General features: G+C 36.2%; 2 protein-coding genes across 5 annotated transcripts; both read right to left on the bottom strand.

Annotated features, from left to right (window-relative positions):
• Positions 1-8463: 8463 nt before the first annotated feature.
• LOC124838813 (uncharacterized) lies at positions 8464-18595 on the bottom strand. Of its 2 annotated transcripts, none has more exons than XM_047314512.2 (5): positions 18470-18595; positions 17876-17922; positions 9961-10722; positions 9753-9869; positions 8464-9669 (listed from the first exon to the last, which is right to left on the bottom strand). In XM_047314512.2, the coding sequence occupies exons 3-5, from the start codon at positions 10708-10710 to the stop codon at positions 8944-8946; spliced, it is 1593 nt and encodes a 530-aa protein (XP_047170468.1). In that variant the 5' UTR covers positions 10711-10722; positions 17876-17922; positions 18470-18595; the 3' UTR covers positions 8464-8943. The 2 variants fall into 2 exon arrangements, with proteins under 2 accessions (XP_047170468.1, XP_087964780.1); XM_088108654.1 differs by having other exon boundaries at positions 9961-10756; positions 18470-18563.
• Positions 18596-20513: 1918 nt separating this feature from the next.
• On the bottom strand, positions 20514-26486 carry LOC124838802 (uncharacterized). 3 transcript variants are annotated; one of them, XM_088108403.1, is made up of 3 exons: positions 26332-26486; positions 21932-22229; positions 20514-21035 (listed from the first exon to the last, which is right to left on the bottom strand). In XM_088108403.1, the coding sequence occupies exons 2-3, from the start codon at positions 22040-22042 to the stop codon at positions 20583-20585; spliced, it is 564 nt and encodes a 187-aa protein (XP_087964529.1). In that variant the 5' UTR covers positions 22043-22229; positions 26332-26486; the 3' UTR covers positions 20514-20582. The 3 variants fall into 3 exon arrangements, with proteins under 3 accessions (XP_087964529.1, XP_087964530.1, XP_047170450.1); XM_088108404.1 differs by having other exon boundaries at positions 26359-26483; XM_047314494.2 differs by lacking the exon at positions 26332-26486 and having other exon boundaries at positions 21932-22486.
• Between the last annotated feature and the right edge of the window lie 905 nt (positions 26487-27391).

A 27391-nucleotide genomic window follows, 5' to 3' on the forward strand; every position in this document is an offset into this window, starting at 1 on the left:
TCTTAGTTAATCAACAAATCACATAACTAAACTAGGCCGTGAGTCCTTTGGGAGAACGATACTTGGTCTTACCAAGTTTATTACTTGAAACGATTCGGTCATACTTGCCGATTGTGAAACAAGTTTGTGACATCATATTTTGGTGCTTACAAATTTGTCCATCATATAGCAGACAATTATAGAGAGTAGTTAATTCTGTAACTAACAGAATTAAATGATTATTAGTATATTATATAAATCTTCCACCTCTGGTAGTCTTCTTCGACAGACCGTTCGGTAGCCTTCTCGGTAGCCTTCTTCCACCGACCGCTCGGTAGTTTCAGATTTATTCCACCGTTCAGTAGTCTTCTTCCACATAATGTTCGGTAGCCTTCTTCCACCGACCGCTCGGTAGTTTCAGATTTCTTCCACCGTTTGGTAGTCTTCTTCCACAGACCGTTCGGTTGACTCTTCAATGATATCCTATAACAATCCCCTCCTCTCGAAAAAGTCCTTGTCCTCAAGGACTGAAGTTGGGAAACTTTCTCTTCAAGTCGTAATAAAATTCCCAAGTAGCATCTTCTGCTAGCTAGTGTTTCCATTTAACTAGAACTTTCGTGACAGCCTTGTTTCCTCTCTTTACAGTTGTTCCGTCTATGATGGCTTCTGGTTCTCTGATGATAGCTTCATCCTCTATAACTGGGCAGTTTGTTAAAGTGTGTGCATCTCCCATTAATTTCTTCAACTGCGAAACATGAAAAACGTTATGTATTAAGGAATTGACTAGTAATTGTACCTTATAAGCCATTGCATCAATTTTTTTGATAATAGGATAAGGCCCATAGTATTTAGGGGTCAATTTAGCATTGCTTCTAAATGCTACCGAAATTTGTCTGTATGGGTAAAGCTTGACAAAGACTAAATCTCCTATCTTGAATTCTTTCTCAGATCTATGTTTATCAACCAACTGTTTCATCCTTTCTTGTGCTCGCTTCATATGAAACTTAGTTAGCTTAAGGATTTCCTCCCGTCTTTGCAAACTCCTATCAGCCAGTTCCACCTTAGATTCCCCTGGTAGATATGGTAAATGAATAGGAGGGATCTGACCATAGACAATTTCATAAGCACTTGCTTTTATAGCACTGTGATAAGTTGTATTATACCATCATTCGGCTAATGGAAGCCATTTGGACCATTGTTTAGGTTCATCAGCGCACATGCATCTCAAATACGTTTTCACCGTTCGGTTGACCACTTCAGTTTGACCATCTGTTTGAGGGTGGTAGGCAGTGGAAAGTTGAGTTTGAACCCCCTGGACTGCCATCAACTCTTTCCAAAATTTACTTACAAAGATGGGTCCCTATCACTCGTGATCGTAGCGGGACATCCGTGTAGTTTGAAGACATTATCTAAGAAACATTGTGCCACTGTTGCAGCTGTGTAAGGGTGTTGTAATGCCATGAAATGGGCGGCTTTACTCAATTAGTCCACCTCTACAAAAATCACTTGCTTGCCAAAAGAGTTAGGTACCCTTCTATGAAATCCATAGTAATGTGCGGCCATACATGGTCTGGAATAGGTAATGTTATAGTAATCTCGGTGAGGCAGTCGTATCATATTTATTCCTCTGACAAACTTGACATTGTTGTACCAATTTCTTAATGTCATTGGTCATACCCTTCCAATATACCGCAGATTTATCCCTGTAAAGTGTAGAGTCTCGTCCTGAATGCCTACCGCAAGCACTAGCATGGAACTATTCCAGAAGTTGCAGTCTTATTTCTTTATCCTTACCAACTACCAATTTTCCTTTTCTCCTTAATTCTTCCCTCTGCCATGAGAATTGCTTATGGGTGTTGTTGTTGGCCTGTAACTTAGTGATGATTCTTTTCAAATCGGGATCTGTTTGCCAAGTGTCTCTGATGGATTTTAATAGCTCAAAAGTAGGTTGTTGGATAAGGAGAGTTGAACATTCTATTCTAGATAAGGCATCTGCAGCTATATTTTCACGCCCTTGTTTGTACTCAATATTGAAATCAAATTCCATTAATTTGACAAGCCATTTTTGTTGAAAAGTTGTAGACAACCTTTGATCTAGGATGTACTTGAGGCTTTGATGATCAGTTCTGGTGATAAACTTTTTAGGAAGCAAATAGTGCCGCCACTTCTGTACAACAAACACAACTCCCAACAACTCCTTTTCATATGTGGATAATGCTAGTTGTTGTGAATTAAAACTCTTACTGATGTAGGCTTTAGGGTGGTGATCTTGCATTAATACAGCTCCCACTCCTTGCCCCGACGCATCTACTTTTAAGATAAAGTCTTAGGAGAAGTTGGGCAAAGCCAAAACAGGTGTGTTACTTAACTGAGTTTTCAGTTTCTGAAAGGCTTCCTTTGATTCCTTCGTCCATTTAAATCCCTCTTTTTTAAGCATATTATGTAACGGCCTAGCTATGGTGCTATAATTGTAAACAAATCTTCTATAATAGCCCGCTAAACCCAAGAATCCTCTTAGTTGTTTCACAAATTGTGGTAATGGCCATTGTTGAATAGCAACTATCTTGGTGGGGTCAGTAGCCACTCCTTCTGTAGAAATGAAATGTCCCAAATATTCAACTCTTGTCACCCCAAAGTAACACTTGGATCTTTTAGCAAATAGAGAATGGATTCTCAATGTTGATAGTACTTTATGTAAATGAATAAAATGGTCCTCAAGGGATGTGCTGTAAACAAATATATCATCAAAAAATATGAGAACAAACTTCCTTAAGAATTCTTGGAATATTGCATTCATGAGTCCTTGAAAAGTGGCAGGCGCATTGGTTAGTCCAAAGGGCATCACTAAATATTCATAGTGTCCCGAGTGTGTCTTGAAAAATGTTTTGTGGATAACTTCCTCCACCATTCGGACTTGATTATACCCAGAACATAAACCTAGCTTCGAGAAATATTTTGAGCCTTGCAATTCATCTAATAAATCATCAACCAATGGAATAGGGAATATGTTTTTAACTGTCCTATTATTTAAGTCCCTGTAATTTATGCAAAGGCGCCACCCTCCATCTTTTTTCCCAACTAATACAACTGGGCTGGAGTATGAGCTGCAACTATTCTGTATATAATACCCGATTACAAGTATTGTTGTATGAGGCCATCAATGATGTCTTTCTGCTGTTTAACATATCTATAGGGTCGTTTATTTATTGGGTTTGTGCCTTGAACCAAAGGAATGCAATGATCATGAGCAACTCTCTTAGGGGGAAATGTGGTTGGTCTTGAAACACATCATCAAAATCCAGTAGTAACCTTTCAATGCTATCAGGAATATTACTGGGTTCAGCATGAGTTGATAATGAGTGTAATAGGGTACCCTCACCCTTATCACACATTTGTATCATTGAAATGTGGACTCCTTACGTGAGCGTATTAGGTAACCTTTGTTTCCTAATGGTTTTGAGGCCCGGATTTGTTGTACCCCTCAACACAAGTCTTCGTCCTTGCACCACAAATTCCATGGTTAACTTTTCAAAGTTCCACGTTATATCCCCTAAGATAATCAATCATTCTATACCAAGAACCATATCACAACACCCTAATGGTAACAACAACATATCTGATTTGAAGGATGCATTATGTAATACCCAGGAAAAAATTTTAACCATCGTGTTAATCTGGACTTTAGCACCATCTGCCACTGTAACACTCAAAGGGTCCATGTTCATAATTATGCATCCCAGTTTCTTAGCTATGTGAACATCTAAGAAATTATGAGTACTCCCACTATCAATGAGGATATGTAGAGGTTTCCTTCTGCAAAGACCAGTAACTCTCATAGTTTTGAAACTGGTAACTCCTGTCAAGGCATTAACTGAAATCAATGGTTCCTCTCCCTTGTTTTCCTCCATTTCGACTGAGTTTGTTGTGTCTTCATCAGGAACTGTGTCTTCCTCTAATTCCATGACATGAATCTGGAGTTTTTTGTGGGTTAAACTGTGGGCGGGTGTGAATGGTTCATCACAGAAATAGCACAACCCTTTGGCCCTTCTTTCATTCATAAAAGCAGGTGTAAGATTCCTCAAGAGCGATCTTGGCCGGGGGTCTTCTGTGCGTTGGGTGGGGTTAGGCAACAAAGGTGGTTTGAATTGTTTGGGTAATGGCCTCGCTTGCGAACTGGTGTTGCTAGCAGATTCATACATTTTGGCTAGCGAAAAGGCTTTCATCACAGAAGTGGGCTGAAACATCTGAACCATCATCTAAACGTCTTGCTTCAAGCCGCCCAAAAAGCAATTTAATTGATTGGTCTTTTAGAGTTCCACTTGCGACACTATTCGATCAAAGGTGTCATGGTAATCTTGGACATAATTCTTTTGACGCAACCTCATCAAATCAGCCATAGGATCCTCACAAACTTCCCCAAATCTATCAATCAAGATCGTAGTGTAAGACTCCCAAGAAGGAAGATTGAATAACCTATATTCTTGACATATGCATTGTGCCATTGCAGAGCTTTTCCTTCAAAATGGACAACTGCCAAGCGAACCTTGTAATCATTCGGTGTGCCATCCACGGAAAAGAAAGTTTCACATTGAATTAACCATTGTTTCACCCTATCCCCATTGAAACGAGGGAAATCTAACCTAGCCAATCTAATACTACAAGAATAAGGTCGAGAAAGGTTACCGTTATTGGAGACAAAATGCATTTCACAATTACCAATTATTTCTGTAAGATTGCTCTTCAAAGATGCACCAATTTCCATGAATTGAGCCTCTAGCGACGTTCCCAGCTCCAAGAAGCGAGCCTCCATTGAATCTTTGAAGTGACCAAAATCTTCAAGTACAGAGTAGGTGTTGGCAGCCATTGGAATCATGTGGTTGGAAGGTCACCGGCTGATACTGATAACGGCTGAAAAATCGTTATTTTTATACTTAATTTTGATAATCAATCAATCCTTTTTGACTTAGAAGCTTGCTTGAACTCATGTTTTTACTTTAGTTTTGTGAATAAGAGAGTTGAAGGTGAATTTAATGGTTTTGTGCAAGATTCCCTTGATTTTGTAGGCTAATTGAGTGATTTGAAAGAAGAGTTAAAGTATTGACTGATTGGAATGCAAAAAACTCAACCAAAAACCAGAAAAGTCAACCAGTCAACTAGAAAAGTCAACCAGTCAACCAGAATACAAAAAAGTCAACCAAAGTACAAAAAAAAATTGCGCTGAGCGGTAATTACTGTTGAACGCCACTTTTCAGGTGCTGAAATCACCACTGAGGGGCAAAAACGACAATTGAGGGGCAAAACGGAAGTGTCGCACTTACCGCTAAGCGGTAAAAATCGCTGAGCAACATTTTGATGGGCTTGGGCTCACTTTTCTGTAATTTTTATAATACTATATAAGGTTTTAGTTAACCTAGGTCAAGGATCTTTAGCTGGGACGAAGCAGAAACACACTTTTCACCCCTTGGGGGTAGAATTGGAGATGGTGACGGCTCTCCTCTTTTCTTTCTCGGGTTTTTCTATGTCTTCCATTCTTTCATTCCATTGTTCATCTAGTTCTTCCATGATGATGGAGAACTAAACTTATTTTGTTGTTGGGGAATCAATGTAAATCCTTAGAAACTCTCTTGTATGGAATTTGTTCTTCAAGATCTTTTATAAGATACATGTTTTCTTTCATTAATAGTTAGGGTTTTTCCTCTTTGCTCAAAGCATGCATTGTTTAACTCATTCGATGTCATGATTATTGGTTTTGTCGATATAGACACATGCGGGGAAATCTAGATCTGATGAATCTCTCCCAACAGTATATTACAAACCTAGACATAGGAGTATGATAGTTGGTTGCCTTTAAGCTTCTGTTCACTATAATGCATGATTAATTGTTAGGGAGACAAAACATTGTAAACTAGTGATCATGATTAGGCTTTCTTCGTCGAAGACATCGGGTTTAAAGTAATGTAGAAAGTGGCATTAACATTAATGAAAAGAATGATGAATTCCTAAATACAAGAGAGTGGATATGATGAAATTGATAAACCCCAACAACATATTCATCCATATATTTCAATTCACGTGTTTTGTTTCTTCTTGCCCATTGATCATCACATGCATACATATTTACTTTTCAGTCTTTTGCATTTGAAACTTACAACAATTTGTTCACAAGTCTTAATTAATCAATAAATCACATAATTGTCTAGGTCGTGAGTCCTTTGGGAGAATGATACTTGGTCTTACCAGGTTTATTACTTGATACGATTAATTACACTTGTCGAGGGTTAACAAGTTTTTGACTCCGTTTTCGGAGATTGAAAATTTGTTCATCAGATACCAATTCATATGGTTCTTCTAGGAAAACGGATGTCTCGAACAAGAACCCAAGACGTAGGGAATCCAGGTAAGAAGAAGGACTCCAAACACGAGAGTATAGGTTTGAAAAAGTGAGAAATTTTGATTTCATTCATCCATTAAAACTCACGTTACAGAATACCATTGTTTATATAGCAGACAATTACAGAGAGTAGTTAATTCTATAACTAACATAATTAACTGATTATTAGTATATTATATAAATCTCCCACCTTTGGTAGTCTTCTTCGACAGGCCATTCGGTTGACTCTTCAATGATATCCTATAACATGTCGCGGCGACCATGGAGGTTCACGTCGATTAGAAGGTTGCACTTTGGTATTGGCGACGCGAAGAAGAGGCTTTGGGTGGTTGATAGTGGCAAGTTCATGTTTTGGAGGTTGACTTTAATGTCGTCCTCACGGCGGCTTCACGGCTTGCGGCACGGCAACAAAGGTTATTGGGTTTGTTATGGTTTGCGGGTGGCTGCCATGGTAATGGCTTGAGAAGGAGAGGAAGAGGAGGACTCAAAACTGGAATTTGAACCACCTGATGTAGTTAATATCCATCAAATGCAATCATTGGACCAGGAACATCAGCTTTCTTTTAATGCTCTCAAAGGAGCCTCAAACATTGGTACTATGCGATTTCAGGGTACTATCAATGGGGTCATTATTCAAGTACTACTTCACAGTGGTAGTTCAGATAACTTCTTGCAACTGCGGCTTGCCTATTACTTGAAATTAGCCATTGAACCCATTTTCAGGTCTTAGCCAATAATGGAAACTCCTTGACTGTGGAAGGTATGGTGAGAGTAGTTGATGTCCAGATCCAAGGACACTCTTTAAAACTACCAGTTTGATTGTTATCAATCTTAAGTGCAGATTTGATCCTAGGACAGGTTGGTTAGCTACTTTGGGCCCTATATTTCTGACTACAAGGCTTTGGCATTGAAGTTCTTTGTGGACGGAAACTTTATTACCCTTCATGGTGATAAACCACAACTTTGGGCTCCAGCCTAATATAATCATCATCAGAGATTGCAAAGGACTCATGCCATCTCTGAACTATTTACACTATAGTTATAGCAACCCCATCATGTTGTTGATCATGGGTTGCAATTACTTAAGAATTTGGACCCTGAATTAGCATTACTTATGCATACTTTTCATGATGTATCTGTAGTTCCTACTGGTCTCCCTTCTAACAAATCAAATAATCATTGTATTCCTTTAATTGTAGGAGTCGATCCTGTTAAGATTAGACCCTATCAATACCCTCACAGTCAAAAGGAACAAATTGAGAAGATGGTCAGAGAAATGTTACAAGAAAACATTATAGTGCCCAATAATAGCCTTTTCTCTTTACCAATTGTGTTGGTTAAGAAGAAAGATGGTACTTGAAGATTCTGTACGAACTACCGAGCCTTAAATGCCATAACCATCAAAGACAATTTTCTTATTCCCTCAATCGATGAGTTAATTGATGAGCTATTTGGAACTCAATATTTTTCTAAGCATGATCTTTAGTCTAACTATTATCAAATCTTTGTTTAAAAAAGAAAATAGATATAAGACAACATTCAAAACACATCATAAGCACTATGAATAATTTGTAATGCCCTTTGGATTGACGAATGTTCTAACTACATTGTAGTTCTAGTGCTTGTTGAGAAAATCTGTGTTGGTTTTTTTTACCATATATTGGTATACAATCTAACACTTGTCCTGACTTCAACCTAAATGGCAATGATGATTTTAATAGGGAAGGTAATGTCACAAGTGGTAATAACATAAGAGCAATTCAAGAAAGGAATTTGGAAGAGAATAATTGTTAGGAAAAATAGGCACATGTCAAGTAATCCCAAAATTGTGGACGAGCGAAAAAGTGCAAAGATAAGGAGGACCAATTCACAAATGAAAGATTATGAGATGGAAATAGTTATATAAAATCTAAGGAAAGAGAAAAAGAAAGGGGGAGAGGGTTTTTCACATTCTGTTTTCTCTTACTTTGCTCTTACTTTGCTCTTACTTTGCTCTTACTTTGTCTCTTTATCTCTGCAATTACTATCATTCTGTAGTAACCTTCATTCCTTATGGAAATAGAACTTTCAGTATAATAATACTTTCAGAGAAATTGCCAAACAATATTTTGTCCTTTTGACCTTTGTCATTACAAAATAATACATTTTTTAGGACAGAAACACTGAAAATTATACAGAATATCCATATTCATACAGGGTGTCCAACTAAATAAATTATAAGCTTGCAGACCATAACATCCTGACTTTAAAATATCAATTGAAATATTGCTTGCATATGTCCCTATCTGCCAAAGCAGCAAATGGCATGCCAATTAGCCATAAGTCACAAATAGTGAAAGTTGCAAAGCAACTGGGGTCTGCAAGGAAAATTGTCATTGAATATCAATGGCACTTTGCACATCAAATCTCAAACACAGTGAATATGACGCTTTCCCAATTCAGAGTGTTGCCTAACCGAAAAAGTATGTAGGATTCGTACAGTTCTTTTAATGAAATTGAGTCAGTCCCCCCATATTAGATGGTAATCTTAACGAACATATTATAAAGGGAGATTTCAGAAGAGGTTGTTTGATTTAGCGAAGTGAATATGAAGGACCAGCAAAAGAGTAACGGGATGAAACTGGCACAGCGGTAGCTTCCAAACTATCCTGATAGTGCTGCATCCGATTGTATTCAGACAAAGCATCAGCAGCAGAATATGTTGAGTAAAGCCTATCCTGAACAGCCTCTCTCCTTTGCAAGCTATCACTTTGAATCAAGGTTCTTCCCCCAGCCAAATAGGGGCCTGAAGGGATTTCCTCTCTAGGTGGAAAATATGGATCCCTTGGTGAACCACCTGGGTGATACGGGTTATAAGGATCATCTGCGTGTTCAGAAATCCCACCACGCAAATATATCTGATGTTCACTCTCATTCAAATGACGACGATTTAGACGAAGACTTTCTCTGTGAGAAGGAACAATTGTACGGTACAGAGGTTCCACATGATGAAGGTGATCTCTTTCATAATCCCTCTCATAAGGATCCAGTGTAGGATTAACATCAGAGGCTGGTATCACATTCCTTCTATCTCCTTGGAGACCATATGCTCGGTAACTCTTCTCACTAAGAAATAAATCACGAGAAACCTCCTCTTGCCGTTCTGTTAGAGGATCACCTTTCCTATGCAAATGAGACCATGATCCCCTAGCATCGCCAAGAGCCTTCCTATCATGAGTTATTGCTTTCCTAGGGGAGCGAGCAGGCTGTAATCCTGAACGAACATCCACCGGTCGGAAAAGTTCAGTGAGCTTCCTAACCTGAAATGTGACATTTGAATATATCAGTGATGCAGAACAAAAGGAACTGAAACTAGCCCGCCATAGGCATATTTGGTTCTCACTTGTCGAGCAGTAAGCTCTGTTTTAAACTTGTGCTTATCATTGTAATTTTCCTTGATCGCCTTCTTGAAAATGCTCTCCGGTAGTGGAAAACAATCAGAAACAACATTAAACCGCACCTGAAGGTTGTACCATCAGCACATGATCCATAATAAAAAAAAGACAAGATTGGGACAAATTAGATAGGAAAAGTAGATGAGAGCAAGTAACCTGAGCAGGAAAGCCACCACCAAATGCTCGGGGTTCAAGTTTCATACCACCAGAAGATGAAGCTGTGTAAATCCCATACAACAGCCTCAGATCAAAATCATAAAGAAAAAGCTTAGTTCCTGGCTTGATACTTAAAACAATATCTTTCTTAATAGCTGAAACACCCATGACGCTATAGTGGAAACAGTCTGGCTTTGTTTTCCCACTGCACATAAAGATGAAACCAGCAATTTTTTCTCCCTGTTTTTCACGGGAACTGGTATTGTCTGCACCACTATCATTATTTTTGTTTATTCTACTCCCAGCACCTTGGTCCAACCCTCTATTCTTCTGCTTCTGTTCACTCTTGTCAACCTTAATGATCTTATTTTTTTCAGCCCGATGGCTCTTCTCAGTAGGACTTCTTTCATTAATGATGCTCTTATGTTGACTTTCCTTCTCGTTACTCCTTCCATTCTCTGCACTCTTATCTTTTGGCAGTTCATCACTATTGCCCACTACTTTTTTGTTCTTTCTGAGCCTTCTCTTTCCCCCAATCTGTTGAGGACCTTTATTTATCATGGTCTTTAACTTAGCACCCTTGATTTTCTTACCAATTTTAGATTTAGCCTTCAGTGATTGTGGAGTATTCTTGTTACTCTGCTCTGGTTTACTAGATCCTTCAGCAGGATTAGTATCCTTAACTTTTTCTGATGATCGAGGATTAGAAGTCCCCTCTTCAGGATTTTTATTCTTCCCGTTTTGTCCCATAATATACAGGTACTGGAGTAGAAAAATCTCAAAATGGTAAATGTTACTGAAACCAGTAAACAAAAGCAACAGCAATTCAATTAAGGAGGCTAAGATTTCAGAAGAAAATAGGGAGGGGGGAAAAGGTGTCAAAAGAATCTCGAGCTAAATTGATAGATAAATAATGGCTTAAGCATAGCATATATAACTTCCACATATGTCAGAACCCACGAACTAACTGATAAAACAGGACACTCCAGATAAAAAAACTTCAATTGCAGAAGACTGACAGTAACTGTTAAAGATATGTTTCGATTACATTAAATAGGAAATATGATATGCTTTTATTGCATCAAATAAGAATATATCTTAGCAAATATTTCCCTTTATTGGTTATTGATTTTGTTCGTTATTATTGTATCCTGTCCTCATTATAAATAAGAGCATTCATGTGTTCACACGAAACACAATTAATAGCAAATCCTTTCAATTCGGCATCAAAGTCATGATCCTCCAAAGCCCCAATCAAATGCACAATTGACTGAATCATAAACTATAGCAACCCCCACTCCACCATCCAAGTGTTAGCCACTGAATTCTCCAAGCATTCTTTGCTCTTTAACAGCCACCGCATCCTCCAAGAACTTTAGCCCTTCAACAGCCACCATGCTCACCAACTGTCATCGCATTCTTCAAGCAATTTTGCTCTCTAATGGTTATTGTGCCCTCCGATCATGTTTGCTCTCCGACAGTTGTTGCAACCTTAGATGTCTGACAAAGCCTTTCAATCAGAGCTGCCCTTCTCCAAAAGCCACTAATATCATAGTCAAAGCCAACTGGTTCCATGTGTCTCTAGTTCATCGAAGATTTTCACACACCTGCACCATATTGATGTGTGAAGCCTTCTCACTATTGACTTGGTCGGCTCCAACAACCAATTGGTTGACATGTTCCCTAAGTCTCTCAAGGGGTCTTGTGTTGATGACACTTGTAACAAACTTGACTCATGATACATATGTATGCTCCAGTTTGAGCGTGTTAAGATATGATTTGATTATAGAAAATAAGAGATATGATATGATTTCCTTATAACAGGAAAATATCTTAACAGGTACTTTCCATTATTAGTAATTATTTTGTTCCTTATTGGTATCTCTTACTCACTACAAATAAGATTACTCACTTGTGTGAAAAATACACAATAACAAGAAAATCCTTACAATAGTAGTACTAAGATAAGTTTAGCTCAATAGGTCAAGTAACTCAAACAATAGTTCAAGAATTCACTTCACTCAAGGGCTAAACCTAATGCTTGAAACAAATTCAAGACAAAAACTTTAAAACCAATGTATATATTCTTCAACCTCAACTACACCAACTCCATAATGAATTAAAAAATATGGTTCACATAAATTCTCAAACACGAAATCGAAAAGAAAATGTAAAACAAAACATGGGTGTTCTTTAGTTCAAGACAATCTATAAAAGCAGAAGTTAACAATAATAAAGCAAATACATGACTGCCAAGGGCATGAGAGCGTAGGAATGAAGAAAAATATAAACTGATATTAAAAGATTGAAAACATGGATTTGCAAATAAAGGAAAAGGAGGTCGAATTTGTTTGAATGGGAAAAGGACACCAATTAGAGGCTATTTTGAAGTCATCACGGCAGTGGAAAAGAATCAGAGACTTGTACTAATGAACAGAACATAGATCAGAGGGACTGAAATCAAGCTGAGACGTGAATGGGTTCACTAGAAGCAATGTGGAACAAGCTAGTCAAAATTGAGATCCCACCTAAGATTAGAAATTAAAAAGGAAGATAAATACATAAACTGTTACCGAATGTTAAATGATAAGTATAACAGACTTGAGATTGAAACTGTAAAATAATTTTTAAAGGCTTAATTGATCCCTCTCATAATCTTCTATTTATAAATAAATTGATACAAGAGTACATGATAAATAGGGTAACCCTAGACACAATATAATCATGATAAATAGAGTAACTCTAGATACAATATAATCATGATAAATAAATAGGGTAACTCTAAACATAATATAATCATGATAAATAGGGTAACTCTAATGATCATAAATAGGGTAAATATTCTAACACTCCCCCTGGAGCATATAAATTGTATGCCAAGCTTGGAATAAATAAACTCAATCTGAGATCTCTTTAGGAACTTAGAAACTTCGACTTAGAACAAGATCCACGTATGCTTCAGACCATCAAGAGAGAATGTCTATAAACCAAATTGGACTCACAAATCAGCGTAGCCAAAGAGACTCTTCAGAAGCTTATGGAGAATAATATTGGACAACAGTAGACAACCACGAAACTTCAACTAGCACCATGAACCTTCAAGTAGGATGACTTTGACAAAGGAGATTTCCATCAAAAGTGGATGACGGCCAGCAGTGGTACACAACAACAAATTGCAAGAACCGGATTGCCATCAAGAAAGGATGGGGCCTGTAGTGGCTAAAAGCGACAAAACTGCAAGGATTCCAATCACTACGAGTGGGGCTGCAGTGGCTGAAAACGACAAAACTGCAAGGACTTCCATCACTGACTGACGGGGCATATAGTGGCTAAAAGCAACAAAACTGTAGGGACTGCCATCACTGACTGATAGGGCATGTAGTGGCTAGAAACATACTCTCCCTCACGGCGAACGACGAAGATGACAATGCACCGATGACAAACTGTGAAGGTGGAAGGTCATAATGGTCTCATTTACTCATCAAAGCACCACTAGGAACCATGGTTGGATTGTGTTGAGTTGTGAAGGTGTAAGGATGATAGATTCGAGGAACAAAGATTGGGACTTATGATGACATTAAAATGCCAAAGATAAGTTGGAGGTCCAAAGGTTCTGTGCTGGACTATGTTAGAATTATTGGTTGTTGTGTGTGAGCTATGTGTGAGCTGTGTATGAGTTGTGTTTAAGTGTGTTCCAACCAGCGTGAGTTGGAAAGGAGTAGCTATGTGTGAGCTGTGTATGAGTTGTGTTTAAGTGTGTTCCAACCAGAGTGAGTTGGAAAGGAGTGTGGTCGGTTACTTTCTTTCCCTATAAACGTAAGTGTTGGAAGTCCCACATCGACTAGAGATAAGGTCAATTCATAGTTTATAAGTAGGCGCAAACCTCACCCTACAAGCCGGTTTTGTAGGGTTGAGTTAGGCTTAAAATCCACTTTCTAATATGGTATCAGAACGGGTCGATCCCGCTCTGGTTTATGTCTCGTAATATCTGTCCGGCGCCACAGTCCGTCGTCGCCCGCCGCCGGCCACCGTCCGCCATCGCCGGCCACCATCGTCCATCGTTGTCACAGTTCTGTTCGTCTAAACCCTTAGGGTTTTCTTGTTCCTCACTGGTACTATTCGTCTTCTTCAGAAATGGTGTCTGGCAGTACTCTTTCCTTCTCCGGAAGTCCATCAATTACCTCCAAGAAGTTAAATGGAAAAAATTATCTATCATGGTCTACTGCCGTTGAAATGTGGTTCCTTGGCCAAGGGCATTATGACCACCTTGAGCGAGATGGAAGCCATGTGCCTACTGAAAAAGTTGATCAGTGGAAACAAGCAGATTTCCAGTTGTGTGCCTTGTTATGGCAATCAGTGGAACCCAAACTTTTTGTATCTTTGAGGGCTTTCAAAACTTGTCACTCCTTTTGGAAGAAAGCCCAAAGCATTTATGCCAACGATATTCAACGTCTCTATGACACTACGAACAAGCTTGCATCTCTTAAAATGGCAAACCATGATATGGTGTCCTTCATGGCTGAAGCCCAATTTGCTGTCGAAGAACTCAGGATGTTTTTGGAAGTGGACCCATTAGAGGATATCAAAAAGAAACTAGACAAACATCACCCTACAAGCCGGTTTTGTGGGGTTGAGTTAGGCTTAAAACCCACTTTTTAATAGTAAGCTTAAGGTTAGAGAAGAGGCATGCCCTCTAGAAATATATGTATCCATTTTAATTTCAAGTAACTACTCCCAAATGGTGATACCTAGCACTGTATCATAAGAAGTAAGGGCTAAACAAACTAGACTCGAGCCCAAGAAGAAAGTGACCAACAATGATTGAAGAAAGAAGTGATGCAGTGGCATCAAGAGCGGTGTGCTGACTTTGAAATCAGGAACCAAGGACGTATATGGACTCAGGATGATTTGGCGAGTTACAACCACTGAAACTAAGAAACAAGGACCAAAACGTACTTAGGAGGCTCCGACAAGACAAACGACAGTGTCGTAGTGTGATTCCAACACTAAAAAGGTGGCACGTAACAAACACGCGCCGAAAGCTAATCGGAGAGAAGCTGTGCGTGACGGTGCGTATGGAGGAGAATGAGGCAGCAACCACCAGGGATGGGTCACACTCCTCGAGGCACACAAAACCCCTAACTTCGCCGAAGAAAATGCGACGACATTGGCCGTGGACATCAGAAAGATATGGTGCGCATGGCGGCGCCTGGATGAGAACTAGCCCTCGACACCGGCGGGGTTGGCCGTCGCTCGAGGAGGCGATCCAGATCCAGCGGTGGCAAATAGTTAAAAATAGCAAAAACAGTCACGGTAGATGTTGAGACTAAAAGAACAGGGTTGCTGATTGCAGAAAAGACAAATTTTTTTTTAGGGCCAATGGCAACAACAAAGATAGAGTAGGAAGAGACTCGGACAATTTGCTCTGATACCAACTTGAGATTGAAACTGTAAAATAATTCTTGAGGGCTTAATCGATCCCTCTCATGATCTTCTATTTATAAGAATAAATTGATACAAGAGTACATGATAAAGGTAACCCTAGACACAATATAATCATGATAAATAGGGTAACCCTAGACACAATATAATGATGATAAATACGGTAAATTTAGACATAATATAATGATGATAAATAGGATAAATATTCTAACAAACAAATAAAATAAAATTACATTTGAAAAATGTGCATACACACACATATAAGATAAATAACCTTTAAAATTTCTAAAATAAAAATTATTCATAAATAAAAAAAAATACAAAATTAAAATTACACTAGTAAAGTAGTAATAATATATATATATATAATTATTTTAAAGAAATATAATATGAATTAAACTTTTATGTTAAAAATTAAGAAAAGCAACTTTTTTAAGAGTCACCTAGACTTGGCTAGTACCCTCCTTTCAACTCCATCCTTCTAGTCATTTTTGGCACTAAATTCCAAGCATGTTCAGAGGAACACCTGATAAGCACTTGGAGAACCCTCCCTTTAAGGACTAGCTATTAAGACAATAGAACCAAATCACTTGAGTACTCTACCAAAAATCCCATGCTACTCAATGTGCAACTTAGGTTGCCCACAGTACCAAAATCTATACCGTAGCTTTGTCCCTAGAGTTGATATCCCGGTGGCTGCCACTCCATGACCCATCACTCAGCCTTTCTGTCCCATCCCTTTGTAGCTAGCGCTTTCCATTTCACTAGCAACCAGCTTTGATACCAATTGACAAGCACTTGGGAAACTTACCCTTGAAAGCAACATGTCAAGGGGACAGAACCAAACCACTTAACTACACCAAAAATCTCATCCTACTTGATGCAGGATTTAAGCATCCCATATAACCAAGTCCATATCACACACTTTCTCCTTCCTATTCTAAACCCACTCCAACCTCAACCAAGGCTGTTGCTATCTTCTCAACCTTTGCAGCCTTGTTAACTTGATTTCCACCATGAAATTGAAAAGATCTACAGGTAACAGAGCTGAGTGTCCCAATGAAGACGGAAATAAAGTTCCAAGGGTTGTTTGCAGATGGATCACTTCTAAAGATATCCTTGTGAGTTCCACAAAGGGATCATCCAATACCACGGATTCAACACTTAAGATCATGCAACCCTACTAGAATTAGTTGTTTAGGGAAATCAGGTATGCAGCTTAGATAAAAACTTGTGAAATTGAGTAATCATATGAGGAATATCACAAATTTGACTGCAATGATGTAAGGAGCACAAACTTTCCAAAAATTCTGCAAGAGTGCAGTGGTTAAATAGAAACGAAGCCAGACTGATGTGGGATCACCAAAAATGAGATTTAGACACTTGGCTGTTTTGTTGAAATAAAAATTGCATTCATCCTCCAATCAGAAATCGGGGTTTTCTATCCAAAAATAGAAATTGCTACAAAACCCAGGAAAAGGTTCATCCTTACACAGCATCATGTGTAAAAACAAGATTTTCCCTGTGAAGATAGCATCCAATATGGCCACAGTTCTCAAGGATACCAAATTGCCAATAGCTTCATGACCGCAGCTCTGGTTACAATAAAAATAACAATATACAAAACAAAACTGGTAGAGGCCACAATATAACAACCACTTCACCACTATAGTGGTGCAATCATGTTTGATTGATAGGTATGAATATTAAGATCAGATTTTAAGGATCTTCTCGAACTAAGATGAGAAGATCTACAAACAGTAATAATTAATACCAAAGAAGGATGATGGTTGCCTCTTAAAACAAAAGAGAACATACTAGTCAGGCAAATAGTTCAATCCTAGTCATGAGAAAAACTGTAGAGGAAGAAATGCTTTTAAACCCAGAAGGGCACTACCCATGAAACTTTTATAAGCAAAGATAGATGCATAAGGGCTAAGACCATGTCCACGACTGTTGTTGAGTATAAGCATAAGCATGACCTTTATAACCAGCATTAATATGTAAAGCTGCCGGAATTGAAGCTATGAAAAAGAAAAATTTAACAAGTTTACTAATGCTTGCAATAAAACTTTGTTACATGGAAACTTTATGTAGAATCAGGTCCAACAATATATAAGAAATCACTTCTTTCAAAAGCTCAAGCTAATACATGAAAAAATTCAAAAATTTTCAAGACCAATCAAAATATGTTTAACTTATGAAGTACTTTTTCAAACCAAAAGGACAGATTTACAAATAGTAATAACCAATGAAGGTCTTCTAGTTCATTCCTTTAAAAACAGTATTAATCAGTTCCGCCAATTGGACAGGAAAATAATTTGGCCAATCATAAGACCATAGAACAATCCCACACTACACCAAAAGAATAAAAAGGACAATTTATAGACCATGTAAGCATGCAGTAGAATAAAATATACACAAATAGTTGTTGCTTTACAGAGTATATGAGGAAAAAAGGAAAGCCACGTACCAAGACTCCAGGAACTAAGCCGAGGAGAATTATATGCCTTGAAATCCCTGAAATGCATAACCAGTGACATAATATAACATAACATCCAGCAGCAAATTTGACAGTACAACATGGGCAAAGGAATAACCATGACAATATGGAAACTTAAGAAGTACGCACACAAAGAGAAGCCATAAAACACCGCTCCACTCGAACATAACCCTAATTCCACTCACACAATTCAAAAAACGAAACCCCCAATTTCACTAAAAAAAATTGTAGAAGTAAACTCAAAATTAGCACAAGAAAAAAGCTCTGCAGGTAGCTAACGCAGCTTTTCCTCATCAATACTAAAAGACAGACTAAAAGCAATTCATGCCAAAACATTCTTCCTCGTCTCAACAACCTAAACAAAAACCAATTTTCTATAGATGCAAATCATCAACGTATTGGAAACGAGAACCTGCAAATTCTACTGCAATTCATCAAATTAAGGTTCATGTGTTCCTCAACTAACAAATTGGAAGAGCAATTAATAATCTAAACCACACCACAAGCAACGAAGGAGCTACAATCGATATCAAGTATTTTAGTAGTAGTAGAGAGAGAGAGTACCTTGGAGAGAGAGATCGAAAGAAAGGGATGAAGACGAAAACGCAAAACAGGGATGTGCCTGAAATTGAAACACCCACAATGACCCAACCCAAAGCCTCTGTTTGTTTCTCTTTTCTATTCCTCCTAAAATACTTTACTGTTTTCTTTATTTGGGTATTAATATGTTTATCTGTTCACCAAAGGACAATATTTTTATTTTTAGTGCAGTCATAAAAATATTTTTAGTTCCTCTATGCTGTTTTCTCACAAATAATTATCAAAGTTAAGAATATTAACTGATAACAATTTTCGCATTTAAGTAAATGAAAATGTTATATTCGGTTGACCACTTATTTTAAGTTAAAATGTTTTAATTTTAAGTCAAAGGAATTTGCAGATAAGTTAATTTGTTTCTATATTAGAATATTACAATTTAAATATTTTAAGTTTATTTTATATATGTAAAAAGGCCATTAGCAAAACTATTTAATATTTTTTGTTTATTTAAATATTTAATAATATTTTTATTTTATTAAATGTAATATTTAATTAAAATTATTTTCAAAAAATCACATTAATTTCATTAATAATTTATTACAATAATCATTTTCTAAATTTTAAAAAGAATCATTTACATTTTATTTTTCACTGATTTTAACTAAATACATTTTATTTTATATTTATTTAAAAATAATGAAAAATTGTAAAAATACATTTTAATTTATTAAAAAAATTTTGTCTATTATATCTATTAAATCATTCATATATGGGTTAAATATGTTTTTAGTCCCTAAACTATTGGCCGTTTCTGGTTTTCGTCCCTCTTCCAAAGTAAGGTACAATTTGGTCCTCATTCTTTAGAAAAACGTTCGTTTTAGTCCTCAAAATTTTGTTTTTAGTCCTCGTTTTAGTCCTCAAAACGTTCGTTTTTTCGACTAAAACAAACGTTTTTTAAAGATTGAGGACTAAATTGTACCTTACTTGGAAGAGGGACGAAAACCAAAAACGGTCAATAGTTTAGGGACTAAAAACATATTTAACCCTTCATATATTTTACATTTAAATCTTCTCACTTTCATCTTTAAATCCCTTAAAGTAAAAATTATTTATTCGCAAATCTTTTCTCCAAGACCTTGTTTTTTTGAGTGGATTTGAGGGAGGGGATTTGAGAGGATTTGAAGATAATTTTTTTTGTCGTTTATTTGACTGAATTTAGAGGTAAATGAGAGTGAATTTGGAAATAAAATTTGTGAAAATTAGTATAGAATTGTATTGACGTGACAAATTAAAAAAATTTATTTCCAAATTCACTCTCATTTACCTCCAAATTCACTCAAATAAACGACAAAAAATTTATCTTCAAATCCTCTCAAAAGAACAAGGCCTAAATGAGCCATCAAATATTTTTAAAATTGTAAATAAGTGTAATTTTACTCAAATGAGTTTATTAGAAGTTATTTTATATAGATATTGATTTAGTAATTAAAAAATATTTAATAAAAATCTTTAGAATATTACTAAATACATAATTGACAACTTAAATTTTGAAATATATAATAAATATTCAATTGTTTTATCATATTATTTATATTCTCTTTGTCATTACCTTTCTCTACTTTTTTAGTTAATTTCAAAAAACAGAAATATTTTATTTGAATCTCTATATTTATAAGTTCATTAAATTCTCACCCTAAAGAACATATAATGAATATGTCAATGAATGTTATAAGATGAATAATTTTTTTCTATTCTGATACAATAGTGTGAGAATCCAATTTAGTTCACAGCTAAATAAGTGAAAGAGAGGAAATGACAAATAGAAGATGACAAACTCTAAGATAGTTAGAGTGAAACCAGGAGTTATCCAATTGCATGCATGAGTTTGAAAGATATTTCTTTGTTCATGTATAATTTTCCCAAATTACTAGCCTAAAAATACGGCAACATGAGTTGTTTTAGTTTCATTACCATAAACAATGCTTGTCCACCTTCCTATCCATAAAAGCAGTAACTAACTAGCCACAAAACCAAACCAGTAATCACCAATTGACATCTCAAACTGATAGCCACAAAACCAAACCAGTGATCACCAATTGATATCAAACTGATAGCCAAAAATCTTGAGTTACTCAACTCAATCAAGGTAAACCTTGATATCAATCCCATTATCAATGAGTGATTGAACTACAGCTCTGATTTTCCCTTCAAACTTGTCCCTTTCCCTTGGAGTGTAGGAAGCAGTGTAAACATCAGCTTCTCTTGCTCTTTCAGATAAAATCTTACCGATGGATATGCATGCTGGTATGTCTGACCGAGACCTAAGAACAGCTTTTATGTCCTTGGAGTTGGTACCAGCAACTGCAACCTGTTTGCTTGTCACCCTGTGAGTAAGTGAAGCTGATACAAAGCGTTTTGAGATAAACACATCAAGTGTAAACGGCTCCATGTACGCAATCGTTCTTTGTTTGAAAGATATGTGCTTGTTTGGATTCTTTGACTTCTTCCCTTTTTGGTATGTGTAAGGTCGGCTATTGTCATCATCAAGGAAATCCTCTACCCCAAAAAAGCTTCTAGGTGCCATATGTGCCTGTATAAAAGAAATGAATTAAAAATCAGTATTAGTACTACACAAATGATTCACCTCAAATTGGCATTTAAGGTTTGTTGAACTTTGTCTTTCGATTGGATAAATTCCACACTAGCTACTTAGAATGGTAACTTAGCACATAAAGTGCTACATGTCCTATTGAAAGGCATAGTCACATAATGCTAGGTAGTTGATTCTCAATCTGTCAAACCAGAGAGTTTACAAAAGTCCATAGAGCTTTAGTAAACTCAAGTAGATTCAACCCGTACAAGCTTACCCAACCTATTACAAAAAATAATATTAAAACAATAATTTAATATTTCCACTTTGTAAGAAAGAAAAGTAGCAAATCACAATAATAACGTATAATAATATATTATTGCTAAATAAGATTAAACAATATAGATGACTAAATCATACATAAATTCATAAAAGCATAAGTTGCTAATGTGAAAACAATTCAGAAAGGAATTAATTTCTTCAAACGATGAGTGTAGTAAATTAGCCCTTGTGGGGGTAAAAGTTAGACAAAAATTACATTTGATTTCAAACTTATTAGCACGAGTTTACCCAAATTTACTCAAAAAAGAATTTAATAGCAAGTTAATCTATCTAGGATTGTAAACTTTAGAGTTTACAACCTTGGTTGATTTGATACACTACACATATATGTGGGATCAATAAATTCACACTAGTTCTGAATAATCTCTAAATAACTGCTGTTCAACAAAGTCTTATTCTTTATAAACCAATGCAGTTGCCGCCAAAGTTGGAAACTTAAATCAAGATTCAACCAAATTCTACTAGTTATTAAACAGACAAATAGGAAATTCTACAGAAATATATTGAAAAAATAATTTAAATTGTGGTTTGAAAGGTAATATAAGAGACTTTACCCGTCCATTGTGGAACAAGCACGAAGGCACATATATCGAAGGCAAAACTCTGTTTCCTTCAAAAGCATAAGCACTGGTTCTGCATGTCCCGCCAATTATTTGTTTCAACATGTTTCCCGGACCCTATATCCCCTCCTAATTATCTGAAGCTTGCTATAGCCTATGGACCACTGGATTGTATTGGTGCCTTTCTAAGGTCGTTTTAGGTTTCGACGTTTTGCTTTGAGTAGTCCTGGACTTCTGAGCTCTCACTGCCCTCCCGTATCCTATCTCTTGTCTATCCTCCTCAAAGATTGGGCTACAAATTAGTGAGTTGGGTTATATTAGAGTTTATACGTGCTTCTACTCTTCTCTTCTTGACATTTTGGATTGTTGGGGCTCACTTTAAGTCCAACAACATTCTTTTATGCAAAACATAATACATATAATAGATCAACTCAAGTGTAATGATACAAGTATAATAATATTAGAAAAATAGAAAAGAACTATTAAATAATATGATCAACTGATAACAGAAAAACAGTAAAAAAATACGAAAATTATTTATAGCATAATATAGTACAAATTGTGAGAACCTGATAATTAACACACTTAAATCCATCCTATGATCACTGTTTTAATTCACCTTGCCACGTCAAAATTCCACTCTCTTTCTCTCTGCATGCACTGAATGCCATATGTCACTTTGGAAGCTTCTAAAAGCTGTAGTGGAGACCAGGTGGCAGTGAGTAACTGCTCAACCGTTTGACGAGGGAGAGAAAATAATTTCTCTGAAAACTCTTCTCTTCCTTTCATGCAATCTTCTTCTTTCTCTCGAATTCTGATTTCTCATCTTCTCTGTATTTCCCTGCACTCTTTCATCTTCTCTCTAAAATACCTCACTATCAACTCCTCTGATCTAATTTCAGAGAACGTAGACACCTTCACTGCACCGTGAGCATCAATTTGATCCGAACAGAACTGAGACTGAACTGGTAAGTTCTCATTCTGCATAATTGTCCATTTAGTTCATGCGAACCAAAATTCTGGTTGCATGCATGATTAGAAATCTGATCTGTTGTGATTCTGGTGTATCAGATTTAGTGGAATTGGTTGAGTGAATTCCTGGATAGAAAGCCGTGAGTGTAAGAGTAAAATTCTAAGCAATTGGAAGTACACTGCAGTAACAGGTAAGGGAAGCTTTAGTAATTTAATTTAATATATGTTTGATCTGTATGACAGTAATGAATTGTGATGGATGTCTGAAATGTATGCATTATGCGAATTTTGAATATGTGTGATGAAGCAGAATTGAAATGGATGTATATCAGGAATGTTGTATGAAATAATGCAGTGAATGAAATGTATGAGTTGTAATGTGATTGATTCTGCCTAATTTGGAATGATTTTGATCTGAACTGTATGTTGATATGATATGTTTGAAACTGGAAGATGGAAGACTCTGTATTTATGGATTGATAATAGGAATTTTGGAATGCATGAGAGTTATGTTAAAGATAAATTCTAAGTTATGAATCGTATGTAAAACTGTGAAATTCTCGTGTTTGAAAATCTGGAAAGTCTGGTCTTCTCTGATTGATGGTGTACGCTCGTCATCGAACGGTCTTATACCGTTCGGTTTCACTGGACAATAACTTAGAGTAAGAATTCTTTCATTTGGAGAGGATTCGGATCGAGAACGAGCGTTATTTGTGTCAAGAGTTAGGTTTGAGCGTTCGGCTCAACTTAGCGTGTCCAACCATTTAAAAATTAAATTGAAGGGTAATAGTACGCTCAGTTTTGTTCACCAGCGTTCGTCATAAGTGGCGCTTAGTATTATATTGAGCGTTCGCCCAAAGGAACTCTCGATCTTAGATTGAGCGTTCGTTCTAGTTAGCGTTCGGTCTGATACTGAACGTTCGTTCCCATGCGCGTTCATTTCCATGCGCGTTAGTTTTATTTGATGCTCGGTCATTGACTGGCGTTCGTCCTAAGCAGTGTTCGGTTTTATAACTGAACGCTCGTCCTATCCTGGACTCGTGAGCGAACGTATATGGTGTTCGTTCAAATTCTTATTTAACGTTCGGTTTTTTTTATGACAGTGTTCATATCTGAATTTCTTTCGTATTCTGGTTATCTATTGAAATATATCTAAATTATACTTATCCTTTTTATTCAATCTCCAGTATTATACTTAGAATTATTCTAAGTATTATTCAGATCTTTTTGATTCAATCTCAAATAAATTCTTAAGTGTTCTTAACTCACGTAAATGGATACAGATTCGTTTCTTTTGTTCAGAAACGAGACTACAGTGCACTGTAATACAGTCGTTGTGATCTATTAAAGAGTAACTTGTATTTAAATTAAGAGAGTGGAATACAGAATGCGAATCTGAATAAGAGAAATTGTGAATATGTACAAATGGTGATTTGAATGGAATTATGAGATTTGGATTGTGAATGAGCGTTCCAAGGAGGAACGTCTCCATGATGTGAATATGAGAAGTAGTGTAGTATGACCATGGATTAAGCTACTGATGGCTGTTCATCCTGATATTCCGTGATTGCTCATCCTCATGTAGAGGAGAGTAGTTCATGCGTGGGAATGGCAGGAGGCACTAGTCCTTATAGTACTTGGGCTGATAAGGGTTAACCTCGGGTGGCAGCTGTTGAGGGTATCCCAGTTACTACATCACCCGGGTGCAAGAACGCCTGTAGATACATGGATCATACAGTCCGGACAGTCTTTAATTATGAGAATTTGGATGAGTCACTGTATGCGTGGATATGTGTTTAATATTGTATGAATTGTATGACTGATTTTATATGTTAAATTATGTTGATTGTGTTGAATTAAATTACCTAAGCTTACCCTTGCAATTTCCTTGTGTTGTCTACTGTTTTCTGTATGTCCGTCTTGTCAATGCAATGATCATCCGTTGTGGATGTGAGCAGATGGTGAGGCACCCCTTGAATCTATGCTGGAAGAAGAAAATTTGGAGGATGCCAACCTCGTAGAAGTTGAAGTTAAAGCTGAGCAGTAGAGGCTCATTCCGTAGCAGTTTTAGGATTTAGTTCTATACTGTATTTTGACAGTTCTGTATATAGTTTTGCAGAATTGTAAATACTGAACTGTTTTATATTTTGATGAGTTTCTGAACACTGTAAAGTGCTGCAAGTTCAGTTTTAAATGTTGAGCATCTGCTGTAATGAACTGTACAGTACTGTTTATTTTTATACGTGCTGTTTTCTTTTGGAGCAGCTGTTATTTAGTTTAAAACTGCACTGTATTTTATGTAAATGTGATTAGTTCTGATTAATGGTAATTACTATTTATTGGGATGTTACACAAATATTTTAATATAATAATAAATTATTATATTATTGACAGATATTTTAATACAGTTTTATAGAAGCAAACTCTTACAAGTTTACAATTCTAGTGTACGAGACAAGTTTATGAAGCTCTAACCACGGTATGTGTAAACTCTAATAACAGATGCACTTTTTCATGGGTATTTAATTACTTTGAGAAGAAAAGATAAAAGCTTAAGAGTTAAGACCATGTCCACAATATATTCATATATCTACCCAAACACCTAAACACTTTACCCTGACAAAAAAAAACACTATCAACAAAAACAAACCAACAACACCGGAATTCACATTGAGAACTAACTTTCTTCGCACCAAAGCAATAATGTATTGTGCGTGACAATCAAACATTTTATCAAACACCTGGTGACCAAAACCCAAAGTCACGATCTTGTCACACAATACGCAAAAAATAAAAAATAAAAAATACCCATTTTCCCCTTAAACCAATCTAGTTACTAAGTGATCCTATTACCACTCCGAGCCTTTAACCAATCTATCAAAACCAAAACGAGACACCATATTTGAAGCTAATAATCACAAGAGGAAAGTGAAAACCAACAGTATTAACAAACAACTCAAAGCCACGGTGTTTCTCCTTCGGATCCCTATTCTATCCCTCCTAAACTATTTAGCTGTTATTTTTTCAAAAAATAAACCAAACATTCCCAACTTGAAATTCCTGTGAAACTAAAAGCTTCCTTCTTATCACACACCTCTTAAGGAAAGGACAACAACTTTAAACAGAGTCAACAATTTCAGAATTACAGCATACCACCACCCAATCCCCATACCCGTGCAACATAGTTCTCACCTGAACAGAACCAATACTATAATTAAAACGACAAAATAGAATCTCCCAACTCCCTACACATGACCTCACAAACATCCCAAAATTCTATTGAATGTCAAACCCCCAACAAACAAGAGACACGTACACATTCCATCACAACGTATATTCTCTATCGAGCCACTCAGACAAATAAGCAAACACTTGGTGTGCAATGAAAAATTATGCTACTCAGAATCCACCATATTTCATACACTTAGTAGCCGAACCAAATTAGATACCAAGCGAAACGAAGCGCGGAAAGAAACTTATTCAGTGAACAAAGGGAAAAAAAGTTGAAGTTCTGTTCGAAGCAAGAAGAGAAGCAAAGAACATGTTACTCGTTGCTAACCACCTCTTCAGGGTTCAGATGAGAAACATATGTACCATGCATATATAAAAGGAAATATTATATATTGCTATAAATAATTTAAATATGCGTACAGATTTGTTTTTCAATTATTATTATAAAAAGAAATAGTCTCTTAAAACACTTTGTCAAGCATATATCCAGTTTAGTTTTATAAAAATTCAACCTAAATCAATGCCCAAATAAATCACCCTAGACATTAAGCTAATAGAACTTTGTACCTAAAATTGGTGTTTATCTCTTCATTTATTGTTTGCGGATTTATACTGTCATAAATTTTAATAGTTTAATTGATATTTTGTACATGAGATATTTTATTGTGACAATTTTTGTAAAGTTGAAATATGAACATATTGTTGCTGTTATGAATTTTATGTATTATTCAGGATATTAGTTATTTTAGTATGAAAATATAATTTTGAATTTAATGTGTTGATGGATTAAACTAATCATTTTAATATGTTTCATTAATAAATTATATTTCATTCCATCCATGTATTTGGTTCAACGGGAGCTAGAATTTACTAAATTGTAATGTACCTGAAGCTATGGACATAAGCAAGATACAGCTAAATAAATAAATAAACAAAAGTTTAAATATGAATTTAGTCCATTATTTGGACATTGAGTGCATATTTATGGTCACATTTATGTTTTAAAATTAAATTTTTGATTAAATTTATGTGCTTGAATGATTGATATTAAAAGGATGTGCTTGAATGATTGATTTAAAGAGGATTTGTGATGATTGGAATTGTTGGGTTTGAGAATTAAAGAGACGTAAAAGCGCATAAAATATTCTTGGATGTTCTTACCTTTATTTGTGCAGCTGAAATTATAAGTTTTATTGGTCCAAATGGCAATTCAAGGCCCAAAATAAGATTTTATTTGGAAAATAATGTACA

This window comes from Vigna umbellata, chromosome 3 (genome assembly GCF_029865625.1).
Source record: "Vigna umbellata cultivar VRB3 chromosome 3, Vumbellata_1.0, whole genome shotgun sequence".
Lineage (NCBI taxonomy): Eukaryota > Viridiplantae > Streptophyta > Magnoliopsida > Fabales > Fabaceae > Vigna > Vigna umbellata.

Excerpts from the sequence above, each read along its gene's own strand:
- LOC124838802 (XM_088108403.1), bottom strand. The coding sequence starts at position 22,042 with ATGTTGAAACAAATAATTGGCGGGACATGCAGAACCAGTGCTTATGCT. Across the intron at positions 21,036-21,931 it reads GCTTGTTCCACAATGGACGG|GCACATATGGCACCTAGAAG; the intron begins GTAAAGTCTCTT and ends TCTTTTATACAG.
- LOC124838813 (XM_047314512.2), bottom strand. The coding sequence starts at position 10,710 with ATGGGACAAAACGGGAAGAATAAAAATCCTGAAGAGGGGACTTCTAAT. Across the intron at positions 9,870-9,960 it reads GTGGTGGCTTTCCTGCTCAG|GTGCGGTTTAATGTTGTTTC; the intron begins GTTACTTGCTCT and ends TACAACCTTCAG. Across the intron at positions 9,670-9,752 it reads CAGAGCTTACTGCTCGACAA|GTTAGGAAGCTCACTGAACT; the intron begins GTGAGAACCAAA and ends GTCACATTTCAG.